Genomic DNA, 17,969 nt, shown 5'->3' on the forward strand with positions numbered 1-17,969 from the left:
CGACGAGCCTACAGGCATGTATAAAGGTAAACAGATAGTGGCCTGCGCACAAAGCTCTGAACGGGTAGATGATAAATTATTGAAAGCAGAGAGAGGAGGGAAACTTAGTAAGTAGAGGTAACAAGAACCTGCAATATTAATGCTGGACCAGCACAGCCAACTGGTAGCGCCATAACCGAAGACAAACATGCACACACAAACAGATGGGATGATTTCATTTTGACTGCACTGCAGGAAATGCCAATTGGTCCTGTTGTAATAGGGGTCAATGACAAATAACAGTCCACACAAATAGAGCATATGTACCTTAATCATTCTTAAAAAAAAAATGTTTTTTTTTTTTGAAATTTTTTTTATTTATTAATGAATATACATATTATATATTAATATAAATTAATTCAAAATATATTTTTTGTTGAGTCATACCACATGACATTTTAAAACCTGAACTACCTTTGTCTTGTCATAAAAAAGGTCAAAATATTTGATATTTTAAGACACTTTACTGACCTTGACACAGTCATGAGGGTCTGCAGAGGTTTCTTATGATATAATTTCCTGTTTGTTTTTTTTTTTTTTCTGCATTATTGTTGGCCAAACCACATGACTTTTATTTGGTGGGCAAAGGTTTTTTGAATATTAATATGCAGTGATTTTTGTTAGTTTTGTTATTTTTATTTTCCCTACAAAAATAATTATGCCAATTATTTGATTATTTGATAGGGTTAAAGGGTTAGTTCACCCCAAAAATGAAATTTCTGTCAATAAGTACTCACCCTCATGTTGTTCCAAACCTGTAAGACCTTCGTACATCTTCGGAACACAAATTAAGATATTTGATGAAATCCGAGTGTATCTGATCCACACATAGGCAGCACCTTTTGACTTCCAGAAAGGTAGTTGAAAACATGATTAAAATAGTCGATGTGACTACAGTGGTTCAACCTTAATGTTGTGAAGCGATGAGAATACTTTTTGTGTGCCAAAAAAATTAAAATAAAAAAATAACGACTTTATTCAACAATTTGAACCGTTGTCACACGTTGTGAACTTAGTGCAGGCTTCCTTGTTTACGTCCGAACGCCAACTCAGTATTGGCTGAAGTTGAACATGTGAGCAGCACGACGCATGCATGTGATGCTGACACAGTAACTGGCCAATAAAGAGCAGGCAATCGAACGTAGACAAGGAAGACTGAACTAAGTTCACGACGTGTGACAACGGTTCAAATTGTGGAATAAAGTCGTTATTTTTGTTTTGTTTTTGTACAAAAAAAGTATTCTCATCCCTTCATAACGTTAAGGTTGAACCACTGCAGTCACATTGACTATTTTAACCATGTTTTTAATTACCTATGCCTATGGATGAGTCATATATTTCATCAAAGATATCTTAAATTGTGTTCCGAAGATGAACAAAGGTCTTACGGTGGAACGACATGAGGGTATTTAATGACAGAAATTTCATTTTTGGGTGAACTAACCCTTTAACAGTTTTCTTTTCATTATAATATAAATGCATCACCTCATATTTTTATGCACTTTTTATTCTTTATGCTTCCCCAAAAAATATTAAAATGAATTTTAATTCAGATATTAAAATCATAGAGGAGGTTCATTCAAATCATTGTATTTATGAACTGCTTTTTGAATAAATTAATAGATTCGGACCAAAAAAATCAGCATCTTGTCATTGACCCCTAGATGCAGATTCCAGTAAACTAACTACACTTGCAGAGAAGGAGAGCTTCAGACTGTTAAACTCACACCGAGGCGTCTACAAGAACACAGCTCAACAAGTCTAAAGACAGCAGAATAATGAAGAAAATGAAAGGTTGCTGAGATTTGCACTTTGATCTCAAGATGGATGGGTGTTACTGACATTACAAGTGGTCCTTAACTCACTCTCGCTTCGCTTTCACGGGCAGATTTACGACATCCTGCCATGCCGATAATTGATCCTGGAGCAGTTTCTAAGGGATAAAACTGGCTCCGGCATCTGAACACTGATCCAGCCTGCCTGTCCTGGTTAACTATGAGCTGATCTCAATTCAGATCCTGTCACGCTCGTTGTGTTCGAAAGGCATCTTGATAACACCACAAACTATTGTGTGCCTATAAGCAATACAGACATAAAAAACGATACTACATGATTGTAAATGTAATAGCCCAGAGAAGTAAATTCCTCACATTTTTGCATTTATACATTTGTCTCTCCGTGCCTTTTGTTATGCATAAGGCTGAAAGATCTATGGCTCTGACTGGCAGCGTTAAGCAAACATTCACAGAAACCCTGGCACATTCACACATGCTAATTGGGACATTGAAGGGGGAGAAGGGAGGTAGTTAGGGCTTGTTCACTCCTAGTGCAGTTGGATTTGAAACACAGAGATTTAGGCCAAAACAGTAACTCACTTTGGCCTGATGAATCGCAAACTACATACTTAGGGTGCACAACCATTGGTGTTGTTCCTCATGAATTGTTTTGTATAAAAAGAGGAAGTTGGGTTGAAGGTTTAAAGAGGCACGTAATGAAACATCCGAATTTGCTTTGTCACATTATACTGTTATGATACAGTATTGAATACATTTGTTGAGATTTCAGAGGACCGCTGATCACAAATAATGTTGCAGATGACATTTAAAAAAGAACCAAAACATCTTCAATTACATTGTATACACCGATAAAATGGCACAGAGACTTCTAAAATAATGCATCCAACAAGTACTTATATAGCAAAATATATGGGGGGATGGATGGCAGAGGGAACAGAGAGCCATTCTTATCAAGAGATCAGGCAACTAAAAGACAGCCAAAATGGTGTTTACTTTCTCCTTCATTTGGGTAGAGCTCTCTGTTTCAGATCTACATATACAAACTACATTAACATTGAAAACACAGCATAGAAAACAACAGTGAGCCTGATACAAGATACCAGAAAAGAGCTGTGAGTAATTGAGGAAATGTGAGTAGTTTGGGAAAAGAGCACAAGATGGTGAAAGTAATGGATATATGAAGAATGTGTAAGTAATTAGATCCTAAAGAGACTGAGAGGTTTAATAGGGAAAATATGACAATATGATAGGGGTTAAAAGAAAAGAAACGGTGATAGAAACGTGGAATGAAATGGAATACCTAAAAACAGACAGTTGATCAAGAAGATCAAATCGGTCATTTGAGGTTTTAATATCAAAATATTGATTGATTACTTACCACCATCGGAGACAGCCGCAGACTGCAAGAGAACACAGAAAGACATGTGTGAGTGACTCTCTTCACCAACACAAACACACACTGAAGTCTGCAACATAGCAGGGTACTCTGGTGGCATGATACACACACCAGCTCTTCCTGTTTTACTGGTACAGACTTTCACACACACGCCTCCTAACTCATTCAGATAATGAGATGCATCAGGTACATTCCAGACCCGCCCACTGTGACACATATGTACCGCCCAGTCTGATTTGCCTGAGCATGTCACTTAGTGGTTTTGTAAGAGATTAAGCAAGAGGCTGAAACTTTCTTTAAATTACAAAAAATTGAGTCAGAGAATTTTTTCACAGTGAAAAATAGTCAATGTAGATACTGCATCAAACCTTTATTTCAGTAAAGCATTGCATTAGCGATTTAGTCACAGTGATGACCCATTTATTGCAGGATCAAATGATGCACGATACAGTCACAACAGTGGCATTCGGGTGAGTGGATGTGTAAAGTGTTTATATGGGATGGGGGCCAAATGAGTGATTTCCTTTAAATGTGTCTCAAAGGTCAATAAGTGATAAAATTCCCAGGGTGTGTGCTTAAATAGTAGCAGTTTATCTACAAATAGCACTTTTACTCATAAAACTGGAAACAAATAATTTGCTTTTGATTTACGACTTTTTATTTTATTAGTATACACTACCGTTCAAACGTTTGGGGTAAATAAGATTTATTGGGGACAAACATTATACTTTTATTCAGCAAGGATGCATTAAAATTGATTCAAAGTGATATTTAAGATATTTAGAATGTTACAAAAGATTTCCATCATCAAAAAAAAATCAGTTTCCACAAAAATATTAAGCAGCATAACTATTTTCAACTGTGATGATAATAAGAAATGTTTCTTGAGCAGCAAATCAGCATATTAGAATGATTTCTGAAGGATCATGTGACACTGAAGACTGGAGTAATGATGCTGAAAACTGTAATAATATTTCACAATATTACGGTATTTTTGATCAAATAAATGCAGCCTCACACTTTTGAATGGTAGTGTATTTTTTAAATTAATTATTAGTTTTTAATATATACAAATATATTAAAGGTGCCATCGAACGCTAACATTACACACTGTTGGAGAGATTTATAAAGAATGAAGTTGTGTTTATGAATTATACAGACTGCAAGTGTTTAAAAATGAAAATAGCGACAGCTCTTATCCCGTGAATACAGTAAGAAACGATGGTAACTTTAACCACATTTAACAGTACATTAGCAACATGCGAAACATTTAGAAAGACAGTTTACAAATATCACTAAAAATATCATGCTATCATGGATCATGTCAGTTATTATTGCTCCATCTGCCATTTTTCGCTGTTGTTCTTGCTTGCTTACCTAGTCTGATGATTCAGCTGTGCACATCCAGACGTTAATACTGGCTGCCCTTGTGTAATGCCTTGAACATGGGCTGGCATATGCAAATATTGGGGTCATACATATTAATGATCCCAACTGTTGCGTAACAGTCAGTGTTATGTTGAGATTCGCCTGTTCTTCGGAGGTCTTTTAAACAAATGAGATTTATATAAGAAGGAGGAAACAACAGTGTTTGAGACTCACTGCATGTCATTTCCACGTACTGAACTCTTGTTATTTAACTATGCCAGTATAAATTCAATTTTTCATTCGAGGGCACCTTTAAACTGAAGATCAAATAGCACAACATGTAATACAGGAAATCTATAAAAGAATAAAAGTATCAAAGATTACAATGAATCTCTGAATGTTTTTCTACATCTTCTGTGAAAATGAAGGAAAATCTGCAGAATTACGCTGAATGGATGCAAATAAGGCTGAGAGTAAACTGTTGAGAGCTGAAAAAATTATAAAACTAGCCAGAAATATTCCAACTTCACCTTTTATTCAAACAACATTGAACCTAAACTCTTATAAAATGGTTCTAAACAAACAAACAAACAAAGACACAGTGTGCAGGGAATTCAGAAGAATGCCGACTATATTAAAATGACCACATGAAATCTCAAAAAAAAAAAAAAAAACAGCAATTCATCTCTGAAAGAACTGTTTACTCATTTAAAATTGATCTAAGCTTTCTCAAACTAAATGCTTTATTCTTACGACAAGAAATTTGATTAATTATACACAGGCCTAAATAGTTATTAAAAGCTATTAAAGGACAGTAAAGGGGAGCCTGATCATGTACAATGCAGAAACAGTCATGGGGAAGAGGAATAAAAAAATAACCACGTCAGGCAGCTGGTACCAGAATGGATAAACAGAAAGATAGATGGAGTTTCCATCCAACAGTCTATACAAACAAACGTGCTGGAACTACAACAATTCCTTTCCCAACATGACCTTGTAATTCAGCCATAACTGACCCTGGATTTATTTAATACTGCATTTGAAAAACCAGTGGGATTTTCAAACTATAATTTGAAAAATAATTCCCAGAGAATGCGGAGAATGTGGAAGACTTTGTATAATGACAGTTTGGATCAAAAGCTGACTCTGTTCTTGGTCAACATATTTGAGATGACATCAGCACAGCCTATAACTTCATTATACTGGTCCAGTGACGATCAGGGAAACGGTCTACACTGTCTTACATCAACTATATTACCATCACGGATGACCGTGAGGTGTAAATCATTGACTGCCGAGCCTTGCTGAAAGCTAGATACCTTAACTATATAAACACAACAGTGTTAAATGTTTGTTTTTACACTATACAGTTTATCACATATCCTTCATTTACACTGGTGTAATAGAAACATGGACTCTCTTCCACAATGAGGTCATATATCTCTCATCCAGTTTAAATGTATTTAAATTCACTGTAAAACTTTAAGAGCCTGTTAACGGTTTAGCTATTTTTAGCATGTTGTCACATGAGGCATTTACAACTGCATGAGTCACATTTTTAAAAAGTAATAAAAATAACAAAAACTATTAATTGTAAAAAAAACAGGATTTTTAAATAAAAAGATAAATGAATAAAAAATCATGTCAATGGTGTTACTGCAATATAAAATCCTTTATGAAAAGGACCATATGAAACATTTATTTAGGCAAAAATTGCTGTGTTGTGAGGAGAAGCTACTATATATATATTACACTACCGCTCAAAAGTTTGGGATCGGTAAGATTTTTAATGTTTTTAAAAGAAGTTTTGTCTGCTCACCAAGGCTTAATTTATTTAATTAAAAATACAGTAAAAACAATAATATTGTGAAAAATTATTACAATTTAAAATAACTGTTTTCTATTTGAATATATTTTACAAAGTAATTTATTCTCGTGTTGACAAAGCTGAATTTTCAGCATCGTTACTCCAGTCTTCAGTGTCACATGATCCTTCAGAAATCATCCTAATATGCTGATTTGCTGCTCAATAAACATTTATGATTATTTTCAATGTTGAAAACAGTTGTGTACTTTTTTTTCAGGATTCCTTGATGAATAGAAAGTTCAAAAGAACAGCATTTATCTAAAATACAAAGCTTCTGTAGCATTATACACTACCGTTCAAAAGTTTGGGGTCAGTAAGAATTTTTATTTTTATTTTTTTGAAATGAAATGAAAGAAATTAATACTTTTATTCAGCAAGGATGCATTAAATCAATCAAAAGTGACAGTAAAGACATTTATAATGTTACAAAAGATTAGATTTCAAATAAATGCTGTTCTTTTGAACTTTCTATTCATGAAAAAGAATCCTGAAAAAAAATATTGTACACAAATATGTTGTACAATTGTAAACAATAAATGTTTCTTGAGCAGCAAATCAGCATATTAGGATGATTTCTGAAGGATCATGTGACACTGAAGACTGGATTAACGATGCTGAAAATTCAGCTTTGTCATCACAGGAATAAATTACATTTTAAAATATTTTCAAATAGAAAACAGTCATTTTAAATTGTAATAATATTTCACAATATTACTGTTTTTACTGTATTTTTAATTAAGTAAATGCACTCTTGGTGAGTAGACGAAACTTCTTTTAAAAACATTAAAAATCTTACCGATCCCAAACTTTTGAGCGGTAGTGTATATATATATATATATATATATATATATATATATATATATATATATATATATATATATATATATATATATATATATATATATATATATATATATATTAGAAACTATTAATAACACAGTTTTATTAAAATCAAAGCTAGTATTTCTGATTTTGTAATAACTTCCTCTAACTACAAAATCTGTCAGTGATGTTACTGTTAGTGGTAATACTGGTTCCAAATGATTAGCTCTAATTAGGAGTAACACCACAAACGAAAAATCATGGCAGCCAATGATAAATTATTTTTCTTAACTCTACAGTTATTTGGTGTGACCTTGAATGAAAAGAAAAAGAAGCTAAAACAAATTAAACAGTAGGTTTAATACAGGATTGATACGTTTCACTCCACCGCAACTGTAGAATGAGCCACTTTGGGAAAGGACTGCTCTTATACTAATCTGATAAAACCAAGTACTAATACATTCCGAAAACAGCATCTGAAACCCGACAATCAGGCACTAAGTCTACAGCAATGGGAAGACTGCTACTGCATTGAAGTCAGAGTGATGTATTGAAACAATGCATTGATCATTCTTCAGAACCTGTCCGAATGAAATGCCTCCAAGACATTACAGAGAAAGCAAAGCGCTAAGCATCTTGCCTAGATTTACTCTTCTCTTATGTTCTCTCTTCATCCTGCACCCTCTAACCCTTTCTGTTTCCCTCCCTCCTCTTTTCATTCCAGTGGGTTCCCTTCATTTTTTGGCAGTGGAGCTGCTTGTAACCACATATTGAAATATAAGTGGCCTTTTCCAAGCCCCCATATTCCAACCTCTCCACCCCTCACATTCCTGACTCTTTCTACCCCAAATCTCTTCTGCCTTCTTAATGTAACATAGAAGATCGTGGCTCACAGAAGCTGCTGACAAGGCTAGAGGTGCTCTATGTTCACTGTTGATGAGGTTGATCTAAAATAAAATCTATATTTTTAGAAGAATAAAACCTATACATCTATTTATCTTCACAAGCTTTCATGCTAACTTTAATATTTTGCGTATTTAAAGATCTTTTTGAATCTCAAATAAATCAAGTTAGGTCATCACTATACACATTACAGGCCAACGGTCCAGTTAGAAATCCTATATTTTAAGAAAAATAAATGATTTCAGATGAGTTACAGCCGCATAAGTTCAGCCCCATCTTGCTTTCATCTCAGCATCTCTCTTAGTCTAATGACCCTGGTGTGACTTAATTTGTTTTCCTTCTCTTCCCCTCCGCTGTGCATTCACTAACAGAGCAAAGACTGTGGAGAGATCCATAAATACCTCAGGGTTTACATATACTTTCAACTCTATGCAGCTGGATGGCCTGTGATCACTCACACACAAACAGATATGTAGATGTATGTGTTTCTTGCTGTATGAGGCACATTCCTGATGTTCCTGCTGAGACAAAACCTGTAGGATCTAAACACACAGAGACTACATTCTAAATATAAAATCTAAATATACACTCACATTAAGCTTTGCATATATATATATATATATATATATATATATAAAACGTCTCAGACAGAAGTTCACTGACAGAAGTAACATAGATGGGTTACTTCTGTTACCATTCCTTTATGACAGCTTGGTTGACAGTGATGCTGAGTTTGTACAGCCCCATCACCAGAAAAGTTGGGACATTTTGTAAAATGCAATAAAAATAAAGAATCTGTGGTTTGTTAATTCTCTTTAACCTTTATTTAAAGGTGCCCTAGAATTAAAAATTGAATTTATCTTGGCATAGTTAAATAACTTGGCATACTTCAGTACATGGAAATGACATACAGTGAGTCTCAAACACCATTGTTTCCTCCTTCTTATATAAATCTCATTTGTTTAAAAGACCTCCGACGAACAGGCTAATCTCAACATAACACCGACTGTTACGCCCCCAATATTTGCATACGCCAGCTCATGTTCAAGCATTAGACAAGGGCAGAACGTCTGGATGTGCACAGCTGAATCATCAGACTAGGTAAGCAAGCAAGGACAATAGCGAAAAATGGCAGATGGAGCGATAATAACTGACATGATTCATGATATCATGATATTTTTAGTGATATTTGTAAATTGTCTTTCTAAAGTTGCTAATGTACTGTTAAATGTGGTTAAAGTTACCATTGTTTCTTACTGTATTCACGGAGACAAGAGAGCCGTCGCTATTTTCATTATTAAACACTTGCAGTCTGTATTTATTCATAAACACAACTTCATTCTTTATAAATCTTTCCAACAGTGTGTAATGTTAGCGTTAGCCACGGAGCATAGCCTCAAACTCATTCAGAATCAAATGTAAACATCAAAATAAACACTGTACTTACCCGATTAGACATGCTGCATGACAAACACTTTGTAAAGAACAATTTTGAGGGTTATATTAGCTGTGTGAACTTTGTTTATGGTGTTAAAGGCAAGCGCGAGCTCCGTGGGCGGGGAGCACGAGAATTTAAAGGGGCCGCAGCCTAAATCGGCTCATATTTAATGATGCCCCAAAACAGGCAGTTAAAAAAATTAATAAAAAAAAAATCTATGGGGTATTTTGAGCTGAAACTTCAGATACATTCAGGGGACACCTTAGACTTATATTACATCTTTTAAAAAGACGTTCTACGGCACCTTTAATGGACAAAAGTGCAATGAAAATATTTCTGATGTTTCTACAGATCAAATTAATTGTATTTTATAAATATAAAACAAAATTTTGATTTTGATGGCTGCAACACACTCCAAAAAAGTTGGGACAGAGGCAAAATAAAAGTGAAAAGGTTATAGAATATCCAACTGTTTTAAAACAGTCTACAATAAGCAGGTGAACTGGTAATAGTTAAGGGTATCTTGATTGGGAATAAAAGGAGCATTTCAGTCTTTGCAAGCAAAAATGGGTATTGGCTCACCACTTTATGTCAAATATCATGTGAGAATTGTCAAACAATTCATAAAAATCTAATTTCTCAATGCAAGATCGCAAAGAATTTAGCATCAAGCATACATAATATTGTGGAAAGATTCAGCAAATCCAGAGAAATCTCAGTCTGTGTAGGGAGATTTCTCCATTGAAGGAGACCTCCGTTGAATGTGCGTGCCATTTGAGCCCTCAGACAGCATTACATGAGAAACCATCATGTTACTATGTTAAATATAGACACATGGACTTTGGAAAACCATTGTCACTCAACAGTCTGGTGTTCATCAAGAAATTCAACCGAGTTCTCTGGGCCTGAGCTCATCTCAGATGGTCCAAAAGACAGTGGAAATGTGTGCTGTGGTCAGATGAGTCAATGTTTCAGCTTGTGAGTTTTCAGTCCCAACAAAAGGGACCATCCAAACTTTCATCAGCAACAGGTGCAAAAACAAACATCTGCCATTGTATGGAGGTGCATCAGTGCAAACAGCATGGGTGACTTGCATATGTGTGAAGGAATCATTGACGTGGAGGCATATATTGGAATTGTACAAATACATAACCTGCCATCAAGATAACATCTTTCCTGGGAAGCAAGACAATGCCAAGCCTCATTCTGCATGATACATCAGAGTGGTTTCTTAAACATTCTACATAGAAGGGATGCCCAGATCAGTCTCTAATTGAAAATGTATGGCAAATCATGAAAAGGAGTATCAGACAACGATGACCACAGACTGTTGAGCAGCTGACTTTTATCAGGCAAGATTGAGCAAAAATTCCACTTGCAAAACTTCAACAATTATTATCAGTGTATTCAAAAGGTAAAGTGATGTGACACAGTGGTAAACATGCCTCTGTCCCAACTTTTTTGGAGTGTGTTGCAGCCATCAATATCAAAATTTGTTTATATTTACAAAATACACTTAAGTTGGTCAGTAAAAACATAGGACATCTTTTCTTTGTACATTTTTCATTTAAATAAAGGTTTAAAAAGAACAATCAAACCACAGATTCTTGATTTTATTGCATTTTACAAAATGTCCTAACTTTTCTGGAAATGGGATTGCATATTTAACATGTTATATTGTAAACATCATCACACAAAAATGAAATGAAGTATTAAATTATATAATCTATGAGATTTGAGAGGTTTAGGTGCGGAACTAAATATGCATATACAAAACATCACTTGTTATACGTCCATGTGTGTTTGTTTACATAAGGCTGTGGGCATCACACACACACAACACCTCAATGCTATGTTTGCAAGGGTAAAATATTCAAACATGCACTAGCTGACACATGGACGACTTTATGATGGAGTGTGAAAGAACAGCTAGCACACACTCACAAAGGCATGATGTTTGCATACATATAACCTCACAAAGGCAGGCCTGTCATTAAACAGCATTTGCAGGCTATTTCACAATATTTCTTTATGACGTATTTCTGAGTGAATCAGGAGATTCAACAAGAGGTGGGGGGAGTTGCAGTCACACACTTCGCACAGCCCATGCAACTGTTACTGAGAACATTTTTTTTTTAGAAAGAAATACTTTCAAGATGTCAATTTCAAATAAATGATGTTATTTTGAACTTGCTATACATCTGAACTTCATCCAATAATAATGGAAAAAAAGTATCATGGTTTCCACAATAATATTAAGCAGCACAACTGTTTTTTTTATGGAGCCACACACAACGTGGGAAAATATATGTATATATGTTTTGAACGAAGTCTCTTATGCTTATTAAGGCTGCATTTATTTAATAATAAATACAGAAAAAAAACAATAATATTGTGAAATATTATTACAATTTAAAATTATGGTTTTCTATTTTAATATACTTTAAAATATAATTTATTTCTGTGATGCAAAGTTGAATTTTCAGCATCATTACTCCAGTCTTCAGTGTCACATGATCCTTCAGAAATCATTCTAATATGCTGATTTATTATCAATGTTGGAAACAGTTGTGCTGCTTAATATTATTTTATAACCTGTGATACTTTTTCAGGATTCTTTGATGAATAAAAAGTTAAAAAAATATCAGCATTTATTTAAAATAGAAATCTTTTGTAACAATATACACTACTGTTCAAAAATTTGGGGTCAGTAATTTTTTTTCTTTCTTTTTTTTTTTTTTTGAAAGAAATGAATACTATTATTCAGCACGGATTTGTTAAATTGATCAAAAGTGATAGTAAAGATTTATATTGTTAGAAAAGATTTATATTTTGAATAAATGCTGTTCTTTTTAACCTTTTATTCATCAATGAATCCTGAAAAAAGTATCACAGATTCCAAAAAAATATTAAGCAACACAACTTTTTCCAACATTAATAATAACTGAGTATCAAATCAGCATATTAAAATGATTTCTGAAGGATCATGTGACACTGAAGACTGGAGTAATTATGCTGAAAATTCAGCTTTGCATTACAAAAATAAATTATATTTTAAAGTATATTAAAAATAGAAAACCATAATTTTAATATTGATTTTTCACAATATTATTGTTTTTTTCCCCCTGTATTTATTATGAAATAAATGCAGCCCTTGTGAGCATAAGAGACTTCGTGCAAAAACATTAAAAATAGTAATGTTTCCACATTTTTGACTGGTAGTGTGTATATATATATATATATATATATATATATATATATATATACACACACACACAACTGCATAGGAGAAAAAGGGATAAAATAAGTATGTGCTCAGAGACAGAAGGAAAAACTGAAGGGAAATGAGGGATGTCAGTTGGTCAAAAAACATGTTTGATGACCACTCTCCCTCCCACAAACTCACATTCCAATAAGGTGTTTGAAAAGTAACAGACAAGGTTTATCCAAACCTAACACACCGTGGTTTGAGAGGAAGCAGGAAACTGTGGGACTAACAGCTAACGGACAAACAGATTCCAGTGTTTACATTTGAATCTGAAATGAATAGTGCCTCGCATTGATTGCTAAATTCCCCCGGATAGAAAGAGTGAGTTGTGTGAGTCTACAAATTGAGGAGAGTATCCAACAATTGCCTGTTTGCTTTGGCTTTGCGAATACTCAAGCTCATTTACCGGACAAACTCTTTAGGACAGAAATACGAGAGGTAGTATCTGACAAAATACCCACGTCTTATCAATCTGCACACATTTGTCATAAGGATGTAGTTTTTGAGCTAGTGTAGCCCAGGTGTGTTCTGTCTCTTCTCCCTTTCCGACAGCAGGTCTGGAGGATGTTTACAGAGACAATGAATGGGAACGAACAAAAAAAGATGTCTCTAACATCATACAATGACTAATGGAGAGAGAAGTCACAGTCTAAACACATAAGAAACAGAGACACCAAGAAACATGGGATATAGCAGAGAAAGAAAACAACTTTTTGCCACTCACCGTATAAAAGTAGCAGACCCTTTTAAATGACAGCCTCTTTTTCAGACTCATGGTCTTTTCGCGATGTGTGTCTGATCGTACAGCGCAGCTCCCAACGTGTAGAGACCCAACGCATTGACTAACGAATCCATTCCTCTCTTACACCTTAGACTGCACTCATTTCATTCCTCTACAGCAAGAGCCGACATGCTTTCCGAGCGCAAGACAGACACTCAGTCTTACCGATGAGGAAGTTCCATTCTGATTCTGTGCTGTTACTATGACAACCTCGACTCTGCAGAAAGCGACTGGGTTGCGAGCGAGAAATTCAGATGGGGAAGAATACAACGGGATTCTCTCGTTCCTCTCTTGCTCTCTTTGCTTGACCTGTGTAGTAACTAAAAAAACAGATGTCAGACTTGGTGATCTTTTTCAACGCCGACTAGCTCCTCTCTCTTTCTCTCCCTCAGAGGAATCAAGAAATGCTTACTCAACCGTTTCACCATCCCTGGCTCTGCCACAACTCAAATAAATCCTCCATTCAAGACAAAAGAAAGCACTCACTCCGGGCCTCCAACGGCACAGCACTGCGCTGCCACTTCAAATAATCATCCGTCTTAATTTCCCAACATCTAAAAACACAGCCGGGGAACTCGGCAGCAAAGCTCTGCTGAGTTTCTTAGTGCTGTAAAAAATGTAGAATCCAAGAGGATGGACAGGCCTCTGGAACGTCCTGCTGAAAGGCGTATTTTTGGAGGAAAGTGAGGCGCGGGGTAGTTGGAGAATGACGTAAGGGGAATGACCATGCCGTGAGAGTGGACGTTAATGAAAGGCAGGTTCTGGAGCGGGTCATATCAGAACAGAGAGAGAAAGTAATAAAAATATCCCAGAGCTGGAGGTACAAAGGCAGTGTTTGATACAAAACTCATGAGCTCGATTCAAAAATATGAGCGGCAAAATTGGCAATTTCCTGAGTAGAAGGGTGAAAAAGAAAGATCTTAAAAATACTTGGCAGATACATTTCAGAGAACAAAAAAATAGAGAACTATTAAAATTATGCTGTTTGGCTGCGAGTGAAAGATCATTAAGCGAGGTTTGTGAGCTTTATTTTTAGTATTTTGGGTGGGCTGTTTTTATCTTCCATCACAAAAGCCAAAAAAACAGTTTGGCTACATTAAAATGATTTTTATATGACCTATAAGTTATAAATATGGAACACTTGTATATGGCTCTTTGTAAATCTAAAAAACAAAAACAAAAAAAGCTGCTTCTCAAACAGGTTTTATCTGATTTGCGCCTATAAAATTATTGTCTCAAATTAAATATTACAAATATTCCATTCCAAAACTAGAATATATATGGAATATGTTAATGCATTATAATAAATGCAAATATAATAACTCATATAAATTAAAGGTGCCCTAGAGGTGTCTTTTCAAAAGATGTAATATAAGTCTAAGGTGTCCCCTGAACGTGTCTGTGAAGTTTCAGCTCAAAATACCCCATAGATTTTTTTTAATTCATTTTTTTAACTGCCTATTTTGAGCCATTATTACATTTGCACCGATTAAGCGTGCGGCCCCTTTAAATCTCCCACTCCCCCGCCCCCGCGAGCTCTCAACTGCCTTAAACAGCAAACACAAAGTTCACACAGCTAATATAACCCTCAAAATGGATCTTTACAAAGTGTTCATCATGCATACATAGATTCCTGTGAGTATAGTATTTATTTGGATGTTTACATTTGTTTATGAATGAGTTTGAGGCTGTGCTCCATGGCTAACGGCTAATGCTACACTGTTGGAGAGATTTATAAAGAATGAAGTTGTGTTTATGAATTATACAGACTGCAAGTGTTTAAAAATGAAAATAGCGACGGCTCTTGTCTCCGTGAATACAGTAACAAACGATGGTAACTTTAACCACATTTAACAGTACATTAGCAATATGCTAACGAAACATTTAGAAAGACAATTTACAAATATCACTAAAAATATCATGTAATCATGGATCATGTCAGTTATTATTGCTCCATCTGACATTTTTCGCTGTTGTCCTTGCTTGATTACCTAGTCTGATGATTCAGCTGTGCAGATCCAGACGTTCTGCCCTTGTGTAATGCCTTGAACATGGGCTGGCATATGCAAATATTTGGGGCGTACATATTAATGTTCCAGACTGTTACGTAACAGTGAGTGTTATGTTGAGATTCGCCTGTTCTTTGGAGGTCTTTTAAACAAAAGAGATTTATATAAGAAGGAGGAAACAATGGAGTTTGAAACTCACTGTACTGAACTCTTGTTATTCAACTATGTCGACGTAAATTAAATTTTTGAATCTAGGGCACCTTTAATACAAATATAATTTTTATATATTTATAATTTAAAAGTTATTAAAAATAATTATTTTTTAAGTTTACGTATGCTGGGGAAAATAGAACACATATTGTTTACATTTGTTGTGTATCTCCTAGCAATGAGGTGTGAGTTTTTGCTCTCGGAAGAACTTGAAAGTCTGCTAGTGTGTAATTCTCAGGTATTTAGTGTATAACGTTCAGTTTTTCTCTGTAACCAATAACAAAGTATATGACTATATGATTTTAAAAGGACATTTATTGAACTCGAGTTTCACATTAGTGAAATACAAGGTTCTGAGAGATGTTTGTTATGAACAGAGGATTGACAGTGCTTCAGATCACAGCTGACAACACTGCAAGTTCATATTCAAACGCATTGCTTGGCCCAGATCTTCACTCTAGTACTGTGGCACACATTTCAGATGGGGATTAGCTCTCTGAATCAGGGGATGCCCTGGTGCTCTCAAGAGAAAACCAATACATAATACTGAGTCACATCTAAAGTCATTTGAATGCAGACCCACATTCCTCTTGGTTCTCATGACAGTCCTCTCTGGCTGTTCCCAGTAGGCATGAAGGCATTAACAGAGGTTCTCTCTTCCCTCTCGAACCAAGAGCAATGGAGCTTATGTGAGCTAAGCGGGCTGGCAAACAGACAGAACTCTATATAGAAAGCCATCTCATCTGGGAATGTAAGTGGGCATTAAAAACTTTTATATAATATTAATAATTATAATCACAGCATTGCCCCACACATGCAAGTGTTAGATACACAACAATGTCAACTGTGATGACAATTCAATACATTGAGCTAAAAATAAGCTTGAATACACCCTTTAGTCTTAATTAATCAATGTATTGTAGTGAATGCTAGATTTGTCAATATTTATATTAAAATGCTTTTTTTTTCATTCATCTAAAATAATTCCTTTATACATAAACGTGGATGACAAGCCTGATCGACACTGCAAAACACAAAAATTACATTTGGCAAGAAGGGAGATAAATAGCAAAAACAATATCATTGATGATGTGACACATTCAACAATAAATTATGTAACTATACTTGTTATTTACAAAAAGTAAAGTTTATAGCTGATTTCTTCATTAAAAGACAACCTTGTCTCAATACTGCCCTCTGCTGTATCTTCCAACACAGAAACACACTCACTCACTCATACACAAAATTTTCAAATACTATGAATTAAAAACATTTTTTTTAAAATAATATATTACATAATGCTTGCATCCGCTTTACAGGGACTATATCTAATTATCTAAATGATATTTGGTGAAATTTAGAAGTTCAATTTTACTTGGAAATAGTAAAGAGAAAACAAACAAACAAACAGAAAATCTAATGAACTTCTGTTCTAATTCTGGGTGAAATGCTTCTCTTCCAAAGGAAAAATAAAACTTCAATAATCAATATGAACAAACCACTTCATTGTAATACCAAATGAGTTCACTCACAAAGTATTAATGTTTCACTCAACTTTTTCTATGAGATCTGATTAATTATTTGGCACTTTTTGATTAGTGTTCTTCTGTATCAAAGGGGAGGGCAGCTTCATATGAAACGTTTGTTTTGTCTAAGGCTGTACAATTTCAACAATAAAACACTCAACACACAATTGAGATGCGTGAGAGTGAAGACAAAGTCGCTTTAAAAATTCATAAATGACACCTGAATAAACACAAAAAAACCTCAAATAACGCTAAAAGGAAAATTCCAAAAACATATGGCAAATATGTTCATCAGGAGCTCATAAGAATTCGATGACACCTGATTGGACAAATAAAGTCACATGATTATCATAAGCAAGATGATTCGTGATCAAACCATAAAAGGTAAATGATATAATTACATGTCCAAATATCTTTCGTCTTGCTAATTTTAGCATACAATTACATCATTAAAAATATATATGAAAGCACAAAACATGTCAATGAATGGCATCAAAGGAGCATTCGATATGCAAATTCACTTGACAACCTGTCCCTCAGCACAGT

General features: G+C 34.7%; 1 protein-coding gene across 1 annotated transcript in view; it reads right to left on the minus strand.

The window, feature by feature from the left end:
• Positions 1 to 17,969, minus strand: part of rgs12b (regulator of G protein signaling 12b) — a 50,840-nt gene that overhangs the window by 9,017 nt on the left and 23,854 nt on the right. Inside the window, 1 exon segment of the mRNA XM_048196799.1 lies at positions 3,214 to 3,235. Coding sequence (XP_048052756.1) covers positions 3,214 to 3,235 — 22 coding nt within the window.

Source organism: Megalobrama amblycephala, linkage group LG7, assembly GCF_018812025.1.
Source record: "Megalobrama amblycephala isolate DHTTF-2021 linkage group LG7, ASM1881202v1, whole genome shotgun sequence".
Taxonomy (NCBI): domain Eukaryota; kingdom Metazoa; phylum Chordata; class Actinopteri; order Cypriniformes; family Xenocyprididae; genus Megalobrama; species Megalobrama amblycephala.